Source organism: Malus sylvestris, chromosome 7, assembly GCF_916048215.2.
Source record: "Malus sylvestris chromosome 7, drMalSylv7.2, whole genome shotgun sequence".
Taxonomy (NCBI): domain Eukaryota; kingdom Viridiplantae; phylum Streptophyta; class Magnoliopsida; order Rosales; family Rosaceae; genus Malus; species Malus sylvestris.
Window position 1 is genome coordinate 25957386 of NC_062266.1, and position 22238 is coordinate 25979623.

General features: G+C 35.4%; 1 protein-coding gene across 1 annotated transcript; it reads right to left on the reverse strand.

Annotated features, from left to right (window-relative positions):
* Positions 1–9761: 9761 nt before the first annotated feature.
* Positions 9762–10499, reverse strand: LOC126630228 (uncharacterized). Its single transcript, XM_050300338.1, has 4 exons — positions 10458–10499; positions 10152–10370; positions 9941–10039; positions 9762–9845 (listed from the first exon to the last, which is right to left on the reverse strand). Exons 1-4 carry the CDS (start codon positions 10497–10499, stop codon positions 9762–9764), a joined length of 444 nt encoding a protein of 147 aa, XP_050156295.1.
* Between the last annotated feature and the right edge of the window lie 11739 nt (positions 10500–22238).

Here is a 22238-nt window from a genome sequence, read left to right on the forward strand (position 1 = left end):
CATGCAAATAGAGAGGTTCAATAAATCCAACGGTTGGGTTTGGTAATATCCTAACTAGCTAAGGTAGCTCCACCCCCTCCTCACAATTATCAACCAAGAAAACATGACAAGAAAGCGGTTGGCTTTTGTTTTATATCCCAAAACAATGTTGGTTTATATCTCTAGTCATGTTTTATTTACAGCATAATGCATAGACCAATGTGCATTTAGTACCTGGTCAAATGGAGTATACTTCATGAGTTCATTAACATTATATTTTTACGGCCGCACAAGTATCATGCAATAGATGTTCTTGTCAATTTCAGTAAGGTTTGATACTAGAGTAAGTTCATGGTTTGATTCTTTCAAGTTAAACGAGAAAAATATCAAGAAGGTGCACTCATCATGATGCAAACATAACTTGTTCAGACTTTAAGGGAGGAAAAAAATAAGGAAAAAAAAGTTGAAAGGATAAGTTGGTCAAGAAAATTTGGCAAATAAAAAAATAGTCGATCAAGAAAACGAAATAGTAGTAAAAGTTTTTTTTTTTTTTTATATATTTTCTAAAAGCCCCTTTTTTATATTAAATTCTCAAAATACATAAATTTTAGCCATTTAAGTCAATCATCTCTAAGATTGGCTTAACTCCTCACTTTGATCCTTAATATTTGAATCAATAAAAGTGGTTATTGAGTTTGTTCACAGTCCATCATTTTAGTTATCCCGTAAAAAAAAATTTGTTAAATAAGAACCAAAATGACAAAAATACCCTCAGTTTAATAAACAATGAGCCAAAATGATGTGACAAAAAATTAAGAATATTTTGGTCATTTTATCCTTATTTAACAGAAATTTTCATTGAATGACAAATGATTAATGATGGACAAACTCATAGATCAATAATATCGATTTTAAATCTCAAAGACCATAGTGAAAAGTTATATAAATCTTAAGAAGACTAAAAGCCTAAATTTTATTATTGTCATAAAACTCGTACTAAAAACTAAAAAGTCTAACAAAAAGTAAAGTTCAATCCTCAGTAAATCCTACAAAACCTTTACGCAACATATTATTTAGACTTGACATTTGTGTGTTGTGTTTTTTATGTTCGTGTCGTTTTCATGTTGTTGATGCACAAAACCGGAGGTCTTGGAACAACGTAAATCTGACCGTGAATCTGCAAGAAATGTAAATAACACAAGATGTATCGTGGTTCACCCCAAGGTTTGGGCTACGTCCACACTAATTGTATTTCTCTGTAAGAGTTGAAGAGGGAGAGAGAGAGAGAGAGAGCTTCTCTATAAGGATGAGAGCTCTGAAAGGGTGAGGATATGGCCTAAGGATTGGCCTCCCCCAATTGTGAGGGTGAGGGATCCTTTTATAGAATAAGGACTCCTCACTTATTACATATTTTCCCCTTCATTTATTACATAATTACATTTAAGTCCCCCGAGTATTTATACGAGGTCTAAATATGAGACCCTAAATATGGTATAAACAGTAGTCCTCCAAGTCTTCAGTCAAGAAAATCTTTTGGCTGGAGACTTGAAATTCAATCCATGTGTGGGCCGAAGTAACTAGATGTTGTCTTGAACTGATGCTTGATATGAGGCGGTGCTCAATCTGAAATGATGCTCAACTAGAAGTAGCACATGCTGCGAGGCTGCTCGGCTCATGGCTTATGCTGCCTTAGGTGGCTAGGCTTGTGGCGTGGAAAGTGAGGAAGTCCCTTTTATAGAATAAGGGCTCACTCCTCAATACATGGATGATGGGCTAGAGTTGATGCTCTATAATGATGGTGAGGGAGTCCCTTTTATAGAATAAGGGCTCGTTCCTCAATACATAAATGATGGGTTATGAGTGATGCTCGCAGTGAGGCGGTTGCTCAGCTGGCGGCGATGCTCTCTAACGAATGTGAGGGAGTCCTTTTTATAAAATAATGGCTCGCTCCTCAGTACATGAATAATGGGTTAAGAGTGATACTCGTGGCGAAGCGGTTGCTCAGCTGGCGGCGGTGCTCTCTAACGAAGGTAAGGGAGTCCCTTTTATAAAATAAGGGCTCACTTCTCAATACATAAGTGATGGGTTAAGTCCCCAAGTATTTTTCATGAGTGCTCTCTAATGAAAGTGAGAGGGTCCCTTTTATAGAATAAGAGCTTGTTCTTCAGTACATAGATAATGGGCTAAGTCCCCCAAGTATTTTCATGAGGCCTAGTTGAGGCCCAATATATGGTACATAATGTAGTCCCCCAAGTCTTCGGTCAATAAAGTCTGTTGGCTGGAGACTTCAAATTGAATCCATGTATAGGTCGAAGTGGCAGTTGTTCGAAGGCGGTATTTGTATACCCTGCACTGAAGCTTTGTAGGTGAAGTTTTTGTAAGTGAAGCTTTTGAAGCTAGAGCTCTGTAAATGAAGCTTTCAAAGTTGGAGCTTTTGAAGCTAAAGCTCTGTAAATGAAGCTTTTGAAGCTAGAGCTCTGTAAATGAAGCTTTTGAAGCTGATTGACATAAGTGATGCTCATGAATGTTTATGTTGATTGACATGAGTGATGGTCATGGATGTTGTCATGAGTGATGCTCATGAATGTTGTCATGAGTGATGCTCATGAATGTTGACATGAATGATGGTCATGAGTGATGCTCATGAATGTTTATGTATGAATGACATGAGTAATGCTCATGTATAATTCGGAGTACTGGGCGTACTTTTGGTCACTTGGTTGGTGGCATGAAGGAGAGTACGGGTTGTACATTTCATCACCTAGTTGGTGGCATGAATGGCTAGTTGCCAAATGATATTTAGAGTACGAGTTGTACATTTCCTCACCTGGTTGTTGGCATGAATGGCTAGTTGCCAAATGATATTAGAGTACGGGTTGTACATTTCATCACCTGGTTGGTGGTAATAGTGGCAGGTTGCCGAATAATTTTGGTGTACTGGGCGTACTTTTGATCACCTAGTTGGTGGTAATAGCGGCGAGTTGCCGAATAATTGTGGAGTAATGGGCGTACTTTTGATGACCTGGTTGGTGCTATTTCGGGCTTATGGGCCTTCGCCCTTCACAACATGCCAGACCATTTGCTTTGGGCTTTGCCGTTTTTTTTTATTTTTTATTTTTTTTTTATATTACCCTCTGATGGGGTTTATACAGATGTCTCCGAAAGATAAGAAAAATAAATCACATCATACATCTGCCAAGAAAAGTAAATCACATCATTCTGGTAGGGTGTTTATTCCTTGCTTTTGCTTTCTCTTTTGCTTTCTCAGAAATAAGAAAATGATTTCCCATGCATGAAACTGCGAGCACATGGCTTTCTCCTTTTGCTTTCTTAGAAAATGATTTCACATGCATGAAACCGCAAGCACATGGCTTTCTCCTTTTATTCCTGTCACTTCTCCTTTCTACTCACTTCTTTTTTTTTTCTTTTTCTGAAATATTTTCTCAACAACTAGTACAACCCACGTTTAGCCCATCCTCCTTTTTCTTTTTCTAACATCATGATTGAATGATCGATTTCTAACATCATGATTATGTTCAACTCCGCTGGTTGTCTGGTTCGAAGGATCGCTTTATGCAGGCTTCCCAATTGTTGAATAAGACTCCCATCAGATCACTGGTGAGTGCTTGACGGAAAGAGTTGAGCAATTGCCAAGAGATTGATGGAAGAAACCATCTGAGGTTAGTTGTGTTGATCTCTGCTGGCTGGCTAGTTTGAAGGATCGCTTTCTGTCGCCTGTCTTTCCCTTTCAGCTTCTGCTACATCTGGAATGCTACCATTCTCAGCTTAGCAAACACCTCCAAGCTCTCACATCTTCAGAATCCGCAGAGCATGAGTTTCGAAACAGGAAACATCAAACCAATCATAATCGTTCTTGTCATTCTCAGAATTGAGGAAATCATTAGTGCTAGTCTTGCGTGGAGGTGCCAGCATTGATGAGGAAATACTGAAAATGGGAGAAGTTCCGGGTTTTGCCCCTAATGGTGAATCGAACTCTTCGGAGCTGTTGAGAAGAAGATCGTTCCGCTCCTTCTCGCGCGTCTTCATCTCTAGGAATAAAGCGAGCTCTTTTCTTTCCTCACCGAGGCTCTAAGCTGCTGCCTCTACTTAATCATCGCTTGCATTTGCGAGTCCTGAACCCTAAAACTCCGATTCATCGCTATAAACGCAAAGTCCACTGATAATTTTATAAAAACTAAAACTTGATTTCCAACCACCCGCTCAAGCAACCATTCTCAAAGAAAACACCTCGCAGTCGTAGCCAAAATGAAGATCAACGACGGTTAGATCTGAAACCGAGGCCAATCGGTGCATAAATTCAAAAGCTACGTCGGCATGTCAGCCTCGTGTTCTTCCAATCGCCTCCAGAGCTCGTATGAGTGTGAGAACGCTGAGAAATATGAAATCTTAGAGAGTCCCCAGCTGTAAGGAACCAGAACTGCCATTGTTAAGGAACGGAGCTCTTGAGTGTAGTGGAAACTAGACGAGAAAAGAGATTGAGCTCGGAGGAACCGCCATTATTGCGAAACTGAGCTCGAAAGGCTGCGGAGGCGAGCGGGAGTTGCCATGAGAAAGGTCGGAAGGTCAAAGATTTCGTGGAAATGGAGAGAGAGTAAGGGGGAAGATGAAGAGTGGCATTGAATGGTAATTTAGGAGAGGTTTAGAGTTCGAAATCAGGAAAATGAATGGACGTCGTGGATGGGATGCCATAGTCGGATATGTGAGTTGTTTATGGTTTTCTGCAAAAGCAGGTGAATTTGCAGCTGAAATCTTTGGTTTCCGTGTTGACTGACTGGAAAAAGAGAAAGATGTGGTTGGAGGTATGCGAAAGTTTTTATGGAAAAGCCCAAAGAGTGAGGTTTTTGGGTTTTTGGGTTTTTGCAGATTCACGGTGGAGGTGAAAAATTGAAAGAGAACCGACATAGATTTTCGTGTCGTTTCCCACAGACGGCGCCAAATGTTGATGCACAAAATCGGAGGTCTTGGAACAACGTAAATCCGACCGTGAATCTGCAAGAAATGTAAATAACACAAGATGTATCGTGGTTCACCCCAAGGTTTGGGCTATGTCCACACTGATTGTATTTCTCTGTAAGAGTTGAAGAGGGAGAGAGAGAGAGAGAGCTTCTCTGTGAGGATGAAAGCTCTGAGAGGGTGAGGATATGGCCTAAGGATTGGCCTCCCCTAATTGTGAGGGTGAGGGGTCCTTTTATAGAATAAGGACTCCTCACTTATTACATATTTGCCCTTTCCTTTATTACATAATTACATTTAAGTCCCCCAAATATTTATACGAGGTTTAAATACGAGGCCCTAAATATGGTATAAACACATGTCATACCTGATATCTTAACGGGCCGTGTCGTGTAACATCCGTTAAAATAAATGAGTAAAATGACCCAACCCGAAATCGACCCGATAATATTAACAGGTAATATGACCCGACTCGTTACCCATTAAGGAAAATATATTTTAAACCAATAAATAATCAAATGAAAAAACATAATACTAAATAAGTATATACATACCATATTGTCACATCCAAAACATAAAAACGCATTTTTCTTTTAAGTATATATTTACATACCCAAAATAAGAGCGTAATAAAAAATTAAAAAAAAATATTAGAACATTACAAAATATCAAATGTTCAAAAGATTTGCAAAATTAAAGACATTGGAACATTAGAACATTGGAACCTTGCACATTTTCTTCCAATCAAACCCTTCAATTTTCCTCAATCACCATGGGAAACAACATGTTAAGTAAAATTTATCCTTGTAATGATAATAAGGAACTCTCATAATAAAAATGAATAATGACTAAAACACTTTTTTTTAACTTATATAGAATAATAATAAAAAACTATGTATTTAATATAGAATATATTGTATAAATTAATATGGCTATTGTATTTTATAATAAATCTTTTAGTAATTAAGCTTTAAAATTATTAAAATAATTTTTTTCTTAACGGGTCGAAACGGGTTACTCACATGTTACCTGCGTGTATACCCCGTTAAGAACCTATTATTAACGGGGTTTTTCACCCGATAATGATCGAATTAGTTATCGTGTTGACCCGAAATCCGTTATTTTCATGTCCTGTCAGAAACTTCCAAGTCTACTATTATTCTAAATCATTTCTCAAGTTTTATATGACTTTAGATCATTAATAAATATTGTTGTTAAATATTAACAAATTTTTTTTTATAGTTTAACACATTTTTTAACATTTTACACATTTTTTTATATTTTTCAACATGAGATTAAATAAATTAAACAGGAATGAGGAACAAGACTAAAGAAAGGTGTGTAGAAGAAAAAAAAAGGTACATGCTTATCATTTCCCTAATCGAATGTCTTTAAAAATGATTTTTGCTATTTGCTTGTTAGGGTTAAGTCTTCCTTCACAAATTTGAGGACGTAGGTCGTGTTTAATTTAGCCTCAACAAGAGGTAATGATAATATAATTGTCTAAACATTTCATGAATATTTATTTAGTATTTACAATATATTCTTAAAAAACTAAGGGTTGTTTGATAATTTTTTTGTTTTCAGTATTCAATTTTTATTTTCACCTTTTTGAAAACTAAAACTGAAATCTTGTTTGATAACTTATTTCAATTTAACAAAAAATAAAAACTGAAACAAACAAAAAAAGGCAAATTTTGAAAATTCAAGTACTAGTTTTCAATTTTTTTTTTTTTAAAATAAAAGTAGTTGCCATACATTTCTTTTATCTATTTTTTTTTGGGGGCCCCGGGGGGGGGGGGTGCAAATCATACAGAAGTCATAAAAGAACGCTGGAACCAGATTTTCACATTACGAAAGGCCATTGAGAAAATATAAAGCTTGAATATTTTAACTTCTTTGTATGCCTAATAATGATTAGTTTTGTTTGTACCATATTTGACTAATCCCGAAACTACCAAGCACCGGTCAACTTCATACCTTCAAGGACCCACTGAGGGGTTCATGTTGAGGCACACCTGCAGAAGCACAAGAGTTTCCCTCCACCCAGGAGGCCAATCACAACATGACACGTGTCAATGTCAGAATAAAGCTCCTAGAGTCCCACATCAACAGCAGACGAAAGCCGACTTTCCTCAACTATAAAAGAAGATCATTCTCTTACAATTAAGGACTAATAATGCCATTATTGTATTTAAACTCATCATTAGAACCCACTAATGATGATTATGCTTGAACCTAAGTATTGTGTAACCCCTTCACTATTAATGAGAATTCCTCTACCCCGTGGATGTAGCCAAACTTAGGGTGAACCACGTCCATCTAGTGTTTGCTTCTCTATCTCTATCTCTTTACATATCATCATCACTAGGAGACCGGAGCAACCATGTGAAGGTCACAAAATTGACACTTTACGTTGTTCCAAAGTCTCACTAATTTTGTGTATCAACAAGTTTTGAAGTTTACCTTCATAATATTATTCTACTATTAAGACTGGTGATTTTCCACAATGAAGTCGGTAGTTATCAATGGCAAGCTAACATCGGTCATTGATTATTCATGATCCCATAACTTCATAAACTTCATGTATATTTGTATGTGTGTATTTGACTCTATAAATAGTTATGACAAACTAAATTAGAACCTCCTCATCCTCCTACATCTTCTATTTCTTTCTTTCATTATATCATCTTCCTTTTCTCTGTATCGTGCACAACTTTATTGAGTGCAACAAATGCTCGAAGAAATGCCTAAGTTGACAAGCCTTGGCAATCTTCATCATTACTCAACAGTTTCTTGTAGCCGCCCTTGAAAGGCCTCTACATATCATAGTAGTTGTTGGCATAAGCCTTCCGCATAGGTTGGCAAAACTCAAAATTTTCCTATAGGTGCTCATCGAAGGATCCAAACAAGTTTTTATGGTTGAAATCATGACCCCGTTATTTGAAAAATCTGACCTCGCGACAAATGGAGATATCCTCTTGGTGTCCCATTAATAAAAGAAGAATAAGAAGCTTGTGTTAATATCTGTCATTTGATCTTTTTTAATTCATTTGTTTTGACAGTTGAAAATTGGAAAGAGTGTTCGTAAGGTAAAATGAGGTGTGTAGATAGCTCCACCCAAAAATAATACCATGGGGATTAAGAAAAATTATTCTTTTTGAGAAACTTTTAAATGGACGTGGTTTTTTTTTTTTTTAATACGTCAATATTTTTACACAAAGGGGAAGGGAAGTTTAGCTAAGCTACACAATGGGCAACCTAATTTGGTATCGAATTCGATATCCACATGATTCGAAAGCCTTCTCACTTTCAATTAAAAAGGAATACCAACATACCGTAGTATTGAGTAGCAACTTTTAAATGACGTTAAGAACTAAAAGATCAAGTAATTTCGAGATAAATGGACGTTAAGAACTAGAAGACCAAGTAATTTCAAGGTAAGTACCTACATACATGGATTACGTTCATATACATTACATTGTAATAATTTTTTATTTCCCATTTGGATCATTTATATACCATAATAAACTTTATATTATAATAATTTATCATTTTTTTAGGTTCCATTTTAAGAAACTTGTCACCACATATGATAATAATTGTCAATATATAAGTTCTTCAAGATAAATCTTTTACCTATCTTCCTAACCATCATTTGTAGAGTTCAAATTTTCTACATTCATTTTTTGTGTGACCTCATCATTGATTAACACGTGTTCGTTAACATAACCCTGCTTATAACCCTGTTGTCATAAACATAACACGTATCAACCTATGATATAAACTTCAAAAAGACCACACAAAATGAATGCAGAAGATTTAAATTTCATTTACATTCATCGGATACTTGAGACTTGATCGTAATGTCTACATCTTGGAAATTGACATGCTCCGTCCATACAACTTTCACTAAAGATAACTTTTAATTAGAGTGCCTTTATTCAATAATAACCTCATTATACATGGACGATTAACATGCATGTATTTCACGAAAGTCCTCGTAACTGGCGCAAGTCGTTGAACAGGTTGCATGTGACTTGTGTGATAGTGTTATATTCACACATTCATTTACTTTTCACACCTTTTTCAAGTTTTAGTCATTAGATTGATTGAATTCAAGAATATCAATGACAAAAATTTAATAAGAATGTATAAGAGATTAAAATGAATGTGAATAACACTATCCTTTATGAAATGGCACTACTACGTTTAACCCTTAGCGCGACAAACATAAGTTGATCGCGCAAGGTGTATTTCCGTCACACAAACGTCTGCACGAAATTCGTCATGCAAAGACCGTGAAGAAAGACTTTATGCGACAAACAATAGCATGGGTCGCAAGAACACTACGCAACGGTTTGGCCTTCGTTGCACAAAATTTTTAGGAACAAATGTATTTGTCGCACAAAATGCCGGATACATACATGGGACGATATGTTGTTCTTGTAAGACGAAACCTTGTTAGTGAGACGAATATATTCGTCACGCAAAAAGAAATATTTTTTTTTTTTAAATTCATTTTTTTTGTTCTGTTTTTAATTTTGTAATAAAATAATAAAATTAAATTGCAATTAAAATGTAATAAAGAACCCCAATTGTAACGATCTAAAACCCCGCATCCTCGGGGGGATCCATATACTTGAGTGGAGTCTCGAGAGGAAGCTGGAAGGCGGCCTCCTAAAGAACCAACTGCCTATTCTCCATCATTGCCATTTGTGTAATAAAACATGAAATATTAATAATAACATTCAAATAATAACCATGATACTTGAATGCGTAAGATAGTAATTACAATTGAAGAATACTTACATGAAGGGACTTGGCCAACTCATCCCCGGGTCGAACATAAACGTCTCCAAAGACATTGATCTCCCAGAATTTTGAATCCCCTTGAATAGAACAAAATAAGAAAAATGTTAGTACGAAAAAAAAAATTAATATTACTGACATATTAAAAATTGAATACGAAAAGCTTTATTATTACATGCTGCCGCGCTTCCATCCTATATGAGAAGGGCTTCAAACCTGAATGGTGGAGAAGAGTTTTCTTCCCCCGATTGATCTTGTTGGCTTTCACCTTCTTCTATTATACAAAAAATAAACATATTAGTTCTAATTTAAATGAAATATAAAAAAAATCAATAAACATTAGTAAGAAATGTATAATACTTTTAAACTTAATATAAAAAAAGTACCACATAGCCGGGCTCCTGAAAATGACTGCAGAGCCACACCCAATTTTCTTCCCTGTCCTCAAACTCCTTCGAGGAACCCTCCTCAAGAGCGACCTGTGGATCATCAAATGTCTCCAAATATTGGTGCAGGTCGCTCTTCCACTGCTTATACCGTTCAGTAAAGAGCATGTTGACGTACGCCAACATATCATCGTTGATGTCATCGAAATTGTAGTTTGTCTGCAATGTAAAAAATTAATTACATACATTAAGTAATATAAATTTATAAAATTTAAAGGAAAAGCAATAAAAAGGCAGGACACTTACCGATAAATATAAGTTCACCTTCGTCCTCACCTCGTCTGGCATCACATTCCAACACTTCCATTGCATAGGGCAATAGGTTTGAACGATGTGACCAATGTCGTGGACCAATGTGCTATGCTGCTATGTCGTTGGTGTAGCCCGATTCCCATCGTCGTATCCGATCGTGATAAGTCTGTTGGTCACCCAGGTGACCTTCATCGTCTTCAACTAGAGACAAGGTCCCCATGTATATTTCTTTGTTGCAAAAAATAAAAGACAGTCAAACAAACACAACAAAGTAAACCTAAATTTTGGCAGAATCTCCCTTAAAGTTATAACAATTCCCAAACCCTAGACATTGTAATGAATAATATATGATATCCAACAACAATAACAACAGTTGAATGCTTCAGTAGTGGATTTCAAGTGAAATATTACATAGTAGAACTTGAGAATTTAAGCAGCAAATTGAAATTCTATTATGAATTACTTCAACACTTGAAGACTAACTGCCTAACGCCTACCATGATCATTTAGATGAGAATCCTTTATATAAAGGACATGTAGAGAAAACTAAATTATACACATGTTCCTTCTACTTACCTAACTAACTAACTAACTAAAGATTGAACTTAAAGCAGCTCCAGCTCAAATTTTGAACAAAATTAAACTAGTAAAACTCATAATTAAGCTGAAAAATTGAACAAACATTTTAAGAGACGTGTTGTTCTCTACAAAGAACTAATGACCACCTTCCTAGCATCATTAGGCAATCCAATATCACGTAGAATAATCTATATGGAGAAATTAGCAAGGCACTATAGAAAAAAACAGTTATCAACGTGCAGGGCGTTATTTAACTTTACCTTGTTGTGACCCCGAGGCATCATTAGTGGATGCCGATGTCGTGTCAGGCATGCAAAGGCGGTGGTGACCACACTTGGCACTAACAGGTAGCGCCACTAATGAGGCTGACCTGGGGACCAACCGAATCAACTGGCCTATGGTCCATTTTTGCTAGTGCAATGGCAGCTGATGTAGGAGGCGGGGGAATTGAACAAGGTGCAATCGTCACTACCTTACAACTTATAATAAGGTTTGACATCTACACAATTATAAATAAAAAAAAGCATTAAGTATACATAAATCCCATCACATGCCTAATTATGTGGCATATCACTCACACCAACCCCACGCATAACTAAATCATGCATTTGAACCATACATATACCGTTAAACATGAACTAAATTAATCCCTAAATCTGAAATCAAGCATAAAAGCGACAATTAAACCATAAAAGTATCTTGACCCATATGCATTTCATTAAAGGAGAAAACCAGTCCACTTACCTATATGCATTTCCCCATTCAATTAAACAAAAAGAAAACAAAAATAGATATGGTACTTAGAGCCAATTGGCTTGGACAGCAGTTGCCTTATGTAGGCCTCAAAACATAAACACAAACATATCCTTCACTAGTTTTCCCCCTCCTTTCAATTGAGATTAAAAAAATAAAAAAAAGAAACTATGTCTCTGTTTCTCATATGTGGAGAAACTGCACTTTCAGAAAAAGAGGAATGCTAAGGACCTTTTGAAAAGAAATTTTTTTTTATTATAGTTTAACGCTAAATTTATATTATTGTGTCATGAGAAGTCAGATGAAAATTCTGACTTTTGAGAAAGTCACACTATCATTTCTCTTAATAGAGATCAATGTTCAAGAAAACATCCAAACAATATTATTTACTGCCTAATGGTAATGCTATCTATATTATTTATTGCCTAAAGGTTATATGTTTGTGTATGATTAGAGCCAAAGGCTCCATTGTCTCTCTGAGTCCGAGAAGCCTAAAAGGAGGGGAAATATTGGCAACCACAAAATTATGATAGTGTTGTCTGCCATTCGACCCCTTAAGTTTAAATATACACATGTAATGATCATCCTAAATGCTTGTAACATTTGCCTCTACATTATTTATTATCAACGTTTCTGAGGATCCTTGTAGCTAATGATCCTGGTATATCATAGTAGTTTCAAATAATACAGATTGAGCTCTAATAGGATCTCCAAACTGAAGTAAAAGCTAAATTCTTAGATGGTGGGTCAGTCTCACTTTCCTCTAGTCCAAACATATCGTAAGGAACTGAATTCAACTAATCTAAATTCCTTAATTGGCTAAGAAACACCAAAAGTAAACCCTAGTATCTGAAATCAAGCATAAAATTGACAATTAAACCATAAAAGTATCTTCACCTATATGCATGAAACAAAAAGAAAACGACTCCATATGCATTTCCCCACTTACCTATATGCAAATGGGAATTCGAAAAAGCATGGTTTTGTTTTGGAATCAAACTCAATTCGGCAAAAAAAATAACCTTAATTAACTAGCAAAGTCCAGCAAGATTAGTTTGATAAAGGAACACAACATGTCAGCATTGTTAACCGTAATAAATCCAACAATAAAAATCAACTAATTAATCCCTAAATTCTCAACTCACAGTTCATAAATTAAGTAACAAAATTATGCAGTAAGTAACTTCGCCCATGTAACAAAATTATGCGGATTGGGTGGGATTGTTAGCACTACCCAATCCCCTAAAATTTGAAAAATTGTAAACCCTAATCCCCAAAAATCCAACCCCCAACACCTAAACCCAAATCCCCCTAAAATCGATCCCTTAATTCTCTAACCTAATGCTATATAAACTGGAACCCCATATTCCCCAAATGAAAATCGAAATAAATTAAAAAATTTTGAAATCTTTACCTTGTTAGCAGCGAAGATGGATGGACCGGATTGTGGGCATGGGTACGGGACTGTGGAGCACCGGAGATGGGTGTGTGGCGATGAGGGTGTGTCGGAGGAGGAAGAGAGAGTGCTAGGGGGCAAGAGGGTGAGAGGGTGAGAGGCCGAGAGGGAGGGTGATAGAGATTTAGTGAGAGACAGTGGCGAAGCCAGGATTTGCCGAGGGGAGGGGCGAAATTCAAAAGAGTGTAAGGTTCAATCGAAGCGGTTGCTTTCACATTGGAGAGTGCAAAGTTTTTAGTCAATATTCATAACAGAAAACAGTCTCTTCACCAAAGCAGTTGTAAGTGGTAATATCAAAGTCATGTAAGAAACTTAAATTGGTTAGGATTAGATTCTAAAAAACGTTAGGCGCTAGTCAGGCAGCGGACTGGAGCCTAGCAGCTAGGCGCCTAGGCAAGATTTAGGTAGGAGTCTAGATGAATTTTAAAAAAAAATCTTTTATCGTAAAATAAGCATTAAACAATATTTACATTATTTTTAAAAAATTAAGACAATATTTATAAATAATGTAATAATAATAAAAAAGAGAGAAATGGGTTAACAAACCACAAAAAAAGGTGAGGTCAGAAGATTAAAACAAATGACAATATAACAGGTGGCCTAATAACATTATAACACATGTCTATTTAATATTTTCCCAAGGATAATACTTGGGTACTCAACAGTGAGTACCTAATTTCACTGACTTCTTATGTGGAGGAACCATTTTACAACACCTGTCCTTTAAAGTTTCTCCAAGCGCTCTGCTATTCTTGTAACCAAACACGCGACTCTTCTTTTAAACATGTGACCAAACACACTCCGCTCTTCTCTGGAGACCCACCTCCAGTGCCTCTCTTCTCCGGGCGACCTCACCTTGAATCCCTCTCTTCTCCGGAGACCCGCTTCTAGTCCTCTCTTCTTTGGAGACTCACCTCCACTTGTTCTCTTCCCCATTTATTTTTTTCAAAATCATTAACTGTAAAGATTATTAATCAAAACAGCCAAAGATCAATTTTTGAAATCATCAAAATCCAAGCTTCATAATCATGGTATTCATTCTCTTCCCCATTGCAGCCTTCTCCTCCAACCTCCATCCTCCGTCGAATCCACCCTCGTTCCCTCCACCTAACCTTCTGCTGTGCAGCAGACCAGTTCACCGTAGAACAGACAAGGAGTGGAGGGGCTGAACCTGCGCTGGGGCTGTGTTTTCCGGCGAGGGGAGTGGCGGCCGCCACTCCTCGCCCTCACGTGGCTTCGCCATTGGTGAGAGAGAGGGAGGGTGTGTCGAAGGGAGAGAGTTTATATAAACGAAGAGGTGAGGGGAAAAGTGTTTGTGATTTCAGTTTAATCTCGAGGTTCTTGCGCGACGAATAGAAGATATTCGTTGCGCAAAAAATTCAAAGTTTCACGAAATTATTTTCGTGCCCGTCAGAAAGTAAAAATTTTTGAGCTCCTTGCGCAAGGAGCTGAAAAATTAATTTACCCGATTCAAAATTTGTATGAATTTATATTTATTGAAATAAAAACAATTTATTTATAACATAAGATAAATAAATTACAAAAAAAATTCATTTAATATGTTTTACATAGCAAGTCACAAATAAATTGCATTATTCATCATCAGAACTTTAATAACTTGTGCTATTGTCACTATCATCACTTTCGGTCTCCCAATCGTCTTCCTCGATAGGTACGTCACCGTCGTCGTTTAGACCCACTGCACCATCGTATCGCAGAAGATTATCGAGGTCAATTGTAATTGACTGAATCGGTATTTCGATTGAAGCCACTCCTCATATTTGAAACAGTTTTTAGATAAGATTTGTATCTCGAAGTGTTTCCGCATTATTTTCCATTGAAGATTCTAAACGTTGGTCAGCGACGTTGTCGACATCGTTGTCAATAGGGTCTTATTCTGGTATAGCATACACGTTTCTCTGATCCATCTTCTGAACAACTTTCCAACCTCTCCCAGCTTTAGGGTCATCTAGATACACAATTTGTTTTGTCATGTTTGCCAAAATGTAAGCCATGGTCGTACCAAGTTCTGTTAGTGTTCACAGATAGTAAGCCATGGTTGATTTTAACACTTCCCTACCTATTTGGGTTTGTATCAAACCATTAACACTTAAACATGATCACTTGGTATCAGTCTTTGTAAAGCAATTGCACGACAGTTGTTAGTTTGCCATAGAAATCAATGTCTGTACTTTTGCATTCTCGAGCACATATTTCCAAGAGCACCAATCCGCAGTAGGACAATTATTCTCCATGGCTACACCTATCGCATGCGCGAACTCCACATGTTGCCTCAGATCATACGAGTTGGTGGGCACGCTCTAATCACGGTTTTTATCATTCATCCCAGCACAAGCAAAAGAATTGTGAAGAATAAGGAGAGCAAAAGCGCATACTTATATAAAGGTTAGGGCATTTGCGCGACGAATGTCTTTGTCACACAAACTCTGCAATAAATACAGTATTGATTCCTCATATTCACATGCACTGAAAGGTTTGACCAAAAACTGACAGTAACTTGCGCGACGAACTCTTTGTCATGCAAAGGTCCCCTGCTTCGTCGCTCATGTTTTCCGCGTCAAAAAAATTTTCCCGTGTTTTTCTTACTGACTTTACGCGACGCCAATGGTTTTTCGTCGCGCGAAGTGTTCATGTGCGACTAATTTCTACGTCGCGCAATTTTTTTTCCTTTCCTACCTTTTTTGCGTGACGATAGTTCTTTTTCGTTGCACAAGTACCTCTTTTGCGACGAAATATGTTTTGTTGCGCATGCTATTTTTCCTACTAGTGTGGGCTAATGACCCATGACGGAAACATAACATAAATAATCATAAACAATCACTCTTCTATAATTTTCATTGATAAGATTCATAATATAAATGAATATTACAATAACTATATAGTCTTAAGAAACCTTAGATTAAAAGAAAAACAAAATAATAAACAACAAAAACATCTCAATGATTATTTCGCCCACCATACATCTTTTTCAATTCTGTTATATTGGTCAACTGTCATTCGTAATAAATAATCATATGAAACACACAATTTTGAGCGAAACCAACCACACACGTACACTGAAGTTTTCAAGATATGCATGCAGAAGATAAAACCCTTAATGAAGACGGGGACTCCTCCTATCGGTTGTCAGTTGTCAGTTGTCATTCGTCAGTGTCTTTAACTAAAATAATAAAGCCAACTAACAATCAACTCCAACCAATTCTGGGCCGTAGGTTTCTTGATATGGAAAGGAAATGGTTGACAGACGAAATCACGAGGGAATCAATCAATATATCATTCGTACCCACCACGTATGCCACGCGTAGGTACATTTCCTCTTATAGTAACCCTAGTAAGAGCTTCCTTCCTTCCTTCTACCTTAAATTCCTTTAATTTAGACATGCTTTTCTTGTCTATCTTGACCTAATAAAATAGACATACTAGATTTACCGCTTACCGCTTCTGGTAAATATCTTACATAGTATCTAGATATCATCAGATCGAATAACGTTTGCCTCCACCAATTCCGTACAAATTCTTATAGATTTTGTTGGCTTTTGTTTTCCCCTTTTCTTTTATTTAGGGATTTTTTTATATTTTTTTTTCACCATACCACCGTGGTGATGATGTGAAACAACCTTCAAGTTTTCCACAAGGGTGATCGTTTACCCTTGTAAGCATATTGCACAAGGAGGACTTCATACGTACGGTTTTTTTTTTTTTTTCACTCAGCCCACATGATTGATTATGCAATAAGAGAAATGAACATGAGAGGTAGATAATTATAGAAAGTCAATTCTTTTGCTCTAGTATTCTTAAGAGATACCTTCATTGAATAGAAGTGCGCAAAACTCCTTGAGAGGATATGTTTATGTATTAGGGTTATTTAAGAACATTTAATTAGAAATAAAATACATAAATAAGGCAAATTAAATGGAGCCATTCGAACTGATTGAGTGTTCTACCTCGGGCTCTATTGAAATAAATTTTGCAAATTATTTTACTTTATTAACTTCTAAACCAATACATCGCACCAAAAATCAAATTATTTTATGCTCTTATACTTACAGAGAAGTGGTACACAAAGCTCAGGCTAAACTTCATGTCGATGAGTGGTGATCCTTACTAATCAGCTATATATTTCACAACTTTTGTGTTTAAAATTTCCATGTTCATTTTCAAAATCGTCAATCTCAAAATTAGTAGAAGTTTGCGTGATCAAGAGCACATGAATCTTAATTAATCTACAAATAAGTCATTGCCTATATATCATAGAGGATTATTAAAGTATTAAGCACAAATATATTTTTTGTAAATTCATAAAATTAAATCATTGATCCTTGTGCTTTAGTGTAACTAAAAGCCAATTTGTAATTTTTTTTTTTAAGGAAAAAGGGGGTCAGATATTGCTAACTTCTTTGGAGAACGAAAGAGAAATATTCTTGGTTCCCCCACCCCCCCCCCCCCCCACCCCCAAAAAAAAAAAAAAAACAAGAAGAAATATTCTTGAGTTTTCCCACGATCGAGAAAGCACAAGGTCTTAGGGCTCCCAACCTTAAACCTTCCTAATCAAAATCAATAAACTTCAGCCACTTATTAGTACTATTGTCTTGTAGTATTGTTTCACAAGTAAGTGAAAGAGGCTTAAGTTCGATTCTTACCAAAAACGAATTTGAACCACATTATTATGACTAGCCTAGTATAAATAATATTGTTTGTTAAAAAAAAAAATCAGGGCATTGTTTTTCAACTCTGCTATCATGGCAAAGGCAACGGCAGTTTGAGCGGCGATGACGGTGTGTCTGGAGGAAGGTCTGGAGAGGGTGATGTTTGAATCAGATGCTCAGCGGTTAATCCAAATGATAAACAAGGAATGCGTGGTGGATGCGTCTTTGGAGGTTATTCTTCATGATATTTAGTTCTTTGCAACCAAATTTAACTCGATTGAGTTTTGTTATGTCTCGTGGGATGGGAATCTCGCTGCTCATGCAGTGGCGTATGTTGCTAACCACGGTGGTTCCTTTTGTGAGGCTTTCTAAGACCTGAATTTTTGTTTAACATCTTAGCTGAGGATGTAAACGTTTTTGTTCAATTATGATTTCAATAAATTATATCTTTGAACAAAAAAGAGAAAGAAAAAAAGAAGACAACAAAAGTGGATGACATTATTTTTCGTAATTAGTTAACTTCAAATGAAGAAGCAACAACTGTGGGATTAAATAATACTACATAAAATAAAGTTTTTTGTTTTAAATTAAATTGACTCCTTAATGAAAAACAATAAACCCCGAAAGTTTCCTAATCAATAAAACTAAACATCTATGTTTATCGAAGGGGCAACAAAAGTGTGTGGCATTATTTTTCATAATTAATTAACTTCAAATGAAGAAGCAACAAGTACTGTGGGATTAAATAATGCTACATAAAATAAAGATTTTTGTTTTAAATTAAATTGACTCCTTACTGATTGGCAAAAGAGTTCCTGGTCAATTTACTGTGTAGTTGATCCACGAAAGTTCAAATTAATGATCGAATCCGTTAATATTATAAATCACTTTAATAAGAATTATTTTTGTAAAAGATCAATAAAATATAAAGTCATTTACTCATCAAACTATACAAAAACAAATGGAAGGATTCATAAATGCATTATATATGAACAGTTTATCTATTTGCTACCCTTGATTAACTAAACGATATTATTTTAATTAATTTATTGTAGAAATGATCTTTATAAAGCAATTTTATAGTATAAACTGTTTCAATCATACACATGAAGTTCCATGAAACAAACACAAAGTAAATTGAGGATGAAGAGAAATGCTAAGGAAACTCGCAAAATGGGACTCTCCATGATTCTCTGCCACCTTACAACGTGGCGTTAACTCTCGCGGAACATTATAAAACATTGTACCAAAAATATGAGGTGACAAAGCTAAGACTTACTATGAACGCTCTGCCACGTTTTAATGTTAATTTATACGTTAATATTATAAAATATTGTACAAAAAAAATACAGAAAGTCCACAAGTAGTCTGACTTTTAAGGTCTCCCCGATCATGAAGAGTATTATATTCATTAAATCTCTTTATTTTTTTTCCTTATGATTATTTAAATCAAAGAGTCTCAATTGGGTGAAAGAGTGGATAAGAAATAATGGTTTCTGGTCATGTATTTGTCGGCAAGTTTACGGGAAAATGATTCTCACCAGATAATTTTTCTAGGATCCTAAGGATCCTGTGATTGTGATATCGTTCATTGCGATTAGTTTTCTTTAAGTACTATTTATATTTAATTTTAAAATTTAAATTTTGAAATGATTCCTAATCGTACGATATATGATGCACAATCACAAGGGGGCGTTGAAGGGGAGCGAAAGGTGTAGTTATACAGGGCCCCAAATTTGAAGGGGCCCCTAAATTTTTGACATCTAACATCATGTAATAATGTTCTATATTTAAAAAATTACTTTTATTAGCACTTTAAACTGCATTGTGCACTCCTTATAAGAGTATTTTTTTTCTTTCTAAATACAAAAAGTTGGAGTACAATGAGATATTTTGAGTGTCAATAATAACATCATGAAAAGCGGCAATTTCTGAATTTTGTTATATAACAACGTCATACATTCAAGTGAAACTTTAGAGTTAGAGGTTTGATGTTTTTTTTTCATGTTTGCCTATTTAAAATAAAATAGCTTTTGATTATTTAGTGAAGGTTATATTTGTTGCTCTTTGTACTTATTATTAAGGACATTTGTAAATATGTAATCAGTGAGTGCTAAAGTTTGTTTTGATTTTTTTTTTTTTTGAACAAACGATATAATCTACTCTAAAGGGGTGGAGGAGTGGGCTAAGCCTGACAATGGGTTAACAATAATGTGTTTCAAATTCGCATTTGGCGAGAATTGAACATAAAACCTGTCACTTACAAGTGAAGAGGAATACCACTAGACCATAGTACTAAGTGGTTTTGTTTTAATTTAAGTGAATGTTTTCTAGTATCAATATATTGTCATACTTTTTTATAACTTAAAACTATCTTAAGGATGGCCATTTTTACCAATTTCGCACAGAGCTCCTAAAATCTCAAAGACAGCACTAAATCACAATTACGGGATTCACCAGGAAAATGATCATTTTCCAAGTTTATGAGGTTTTTTTTAAGGTTCTAACTGACGTGGCTGCTTCCCCTCCTTCGTACTAAAGTTTTCAATCTTACTACTTTGCTCGGAGTTATGGGTCTATTTACCTTGGACTAGGATTCTTTCCCCTCCTCTTTCCATCTACTTTTCTACCATTTATTTTTTCACACATATTATTAAACGTGGACTCAAGTTTAAGGCATTTTCCAATAATTCGAAACATGAAATAATGCGAGTACTGTTTGGGTGTTTTGGTCGGCCATTTTCCATATTATTTTATTACATTTGTGAGAATAAATATCAAGGTAGCATCTTGCTTCAATAAGTAGGGCAATTATTTTTCCCAACTAACTTCACTATTAATAGGTGATTTTGTGACCCAATTCTACTGTTTGAAAATGCACTTGTATTATCATTTTTGTTCTTGTTTAGAAGTGTTTTTAAATAACTAACATCGTTTTTGGTGAAAATACTTTTTAAACCAATCTTTAATAAAAATTCAAATAAATCCAGAAAAATCACTTTAAGTGCTTCTTGTAAGAAATACATATTTTAATGCTTCTTTCAAAATGCACTTATTTGAAGAATTGTAGCAATGACCCCTTTAGCCTAATTTGAACAATGGTACTCATCAAATGTGCAACTATGATCCTTTCATGAACTTCGTTAGAACTTCTGTCAAAATAAGGGGCTATTGTTCTAATTAGATTAAAGTTGATAGGCTATTGCTCAAATTGGATTAAAGTTCAGGGATCATTGCTCCAATTTGGTTAAAGCTGGGGGATTACTACAATTTTCTCATTTGGTTTTCCATATTTGTCCCTTGATTTAGCCTTACATGCGTGGCATGTGACTCATTTTAGCGGAAACTCTGACAAAGCTGACAAAAATGACCATAATTTCACTTTTTGATGGGTTAAGGGACCAACGGTCATAGATTTTAGTTGTTGAACCATTACTCTAACTGGGTTTTGGTTCATGATCACTGATATACAAGCTTAAATGTTTTTAGCTATTTGCAATTTTCATTTATATATCTTGCATGTTCACTCCTTTTATGAATTTGTCTCGTTCATTCTCTTGTTCATAAGTGCGACGAAAGTAAGAAAATGTCTAAATGCTTTACACTTTGAATACATTCTCTAAAAACGCTATGCTAATAACCACTAAAATTGTATTAGTTCCCTCCCAAATAATCAATAAGCATATTACCAAAGTATAATAAAGTGTTTCGTTTTTGTTTCCTACTTAGCATCTAACAAAGAAAACCTCATAATTCTTTGCGTATGTTCTTATCTTACCCAAATAATCTTTGATTAAAATATAAAATATACTGCGAATTGAAAAAACTATATTTCAAACTAAATCTTTGACTTGAATCCTTTACTTGATTTTATATAATTAGAACATTGCAGAAGACAACAAAGTCAGAATTCTTCTTTCTATGACCAAAAACAAGAACAAGCAAGAACCTTTGCAATGATCGTGGATCGCATGTATCAATACACACACACACACCAGGCTCTTTATTCAAAGGAAAAAATGGGAATTAGATGTGGGGCTCACTCTACATCGAACTTCAACGATATAAACCGTCTATTTTGTAAGTCTCAATTCATAGATCATCCTTACAAAAATTCAATTCAATCCAAAACCATTTGCTTATTTAATTATCAAGATAAAATTTCATTGTTTCTTATATATCAAAGTATTCGTTAATTTCTTTGAATCCAATTAGATATCTTAAATATTTCTGATTTGGCTAATAGTTTGCAAGAATGATCTATGAGGCGCAACTTGAAAAATAGACAGTTCAGATCATTAAAGTTCGATGTAATGTGAA

Bases quoted from the DNA above. Each gene is read 5' to 3' on its own strand.
- LOC126630228 (XM_050300338.1), bottom strand. From the start codon at position 10,499: ATGCCAGACGAGGTGAGGACGAAGGTGAACTTATATTTATCG. The intron at 10,371-10,457 runs GTAAGTGTCCTG...TTTACATTGCAG, and splicing joins AGGTGAACTTATATTTATCG to ACAAACTACAATTTCGATGA. The intron at 10,040-10,151 runs GTACTTTTTTTA...TTTGTATAATAG, and splicing joins TTCAGGAGCCCGGCTATGTG to AAGAAGGTGAAAGCCAACAA.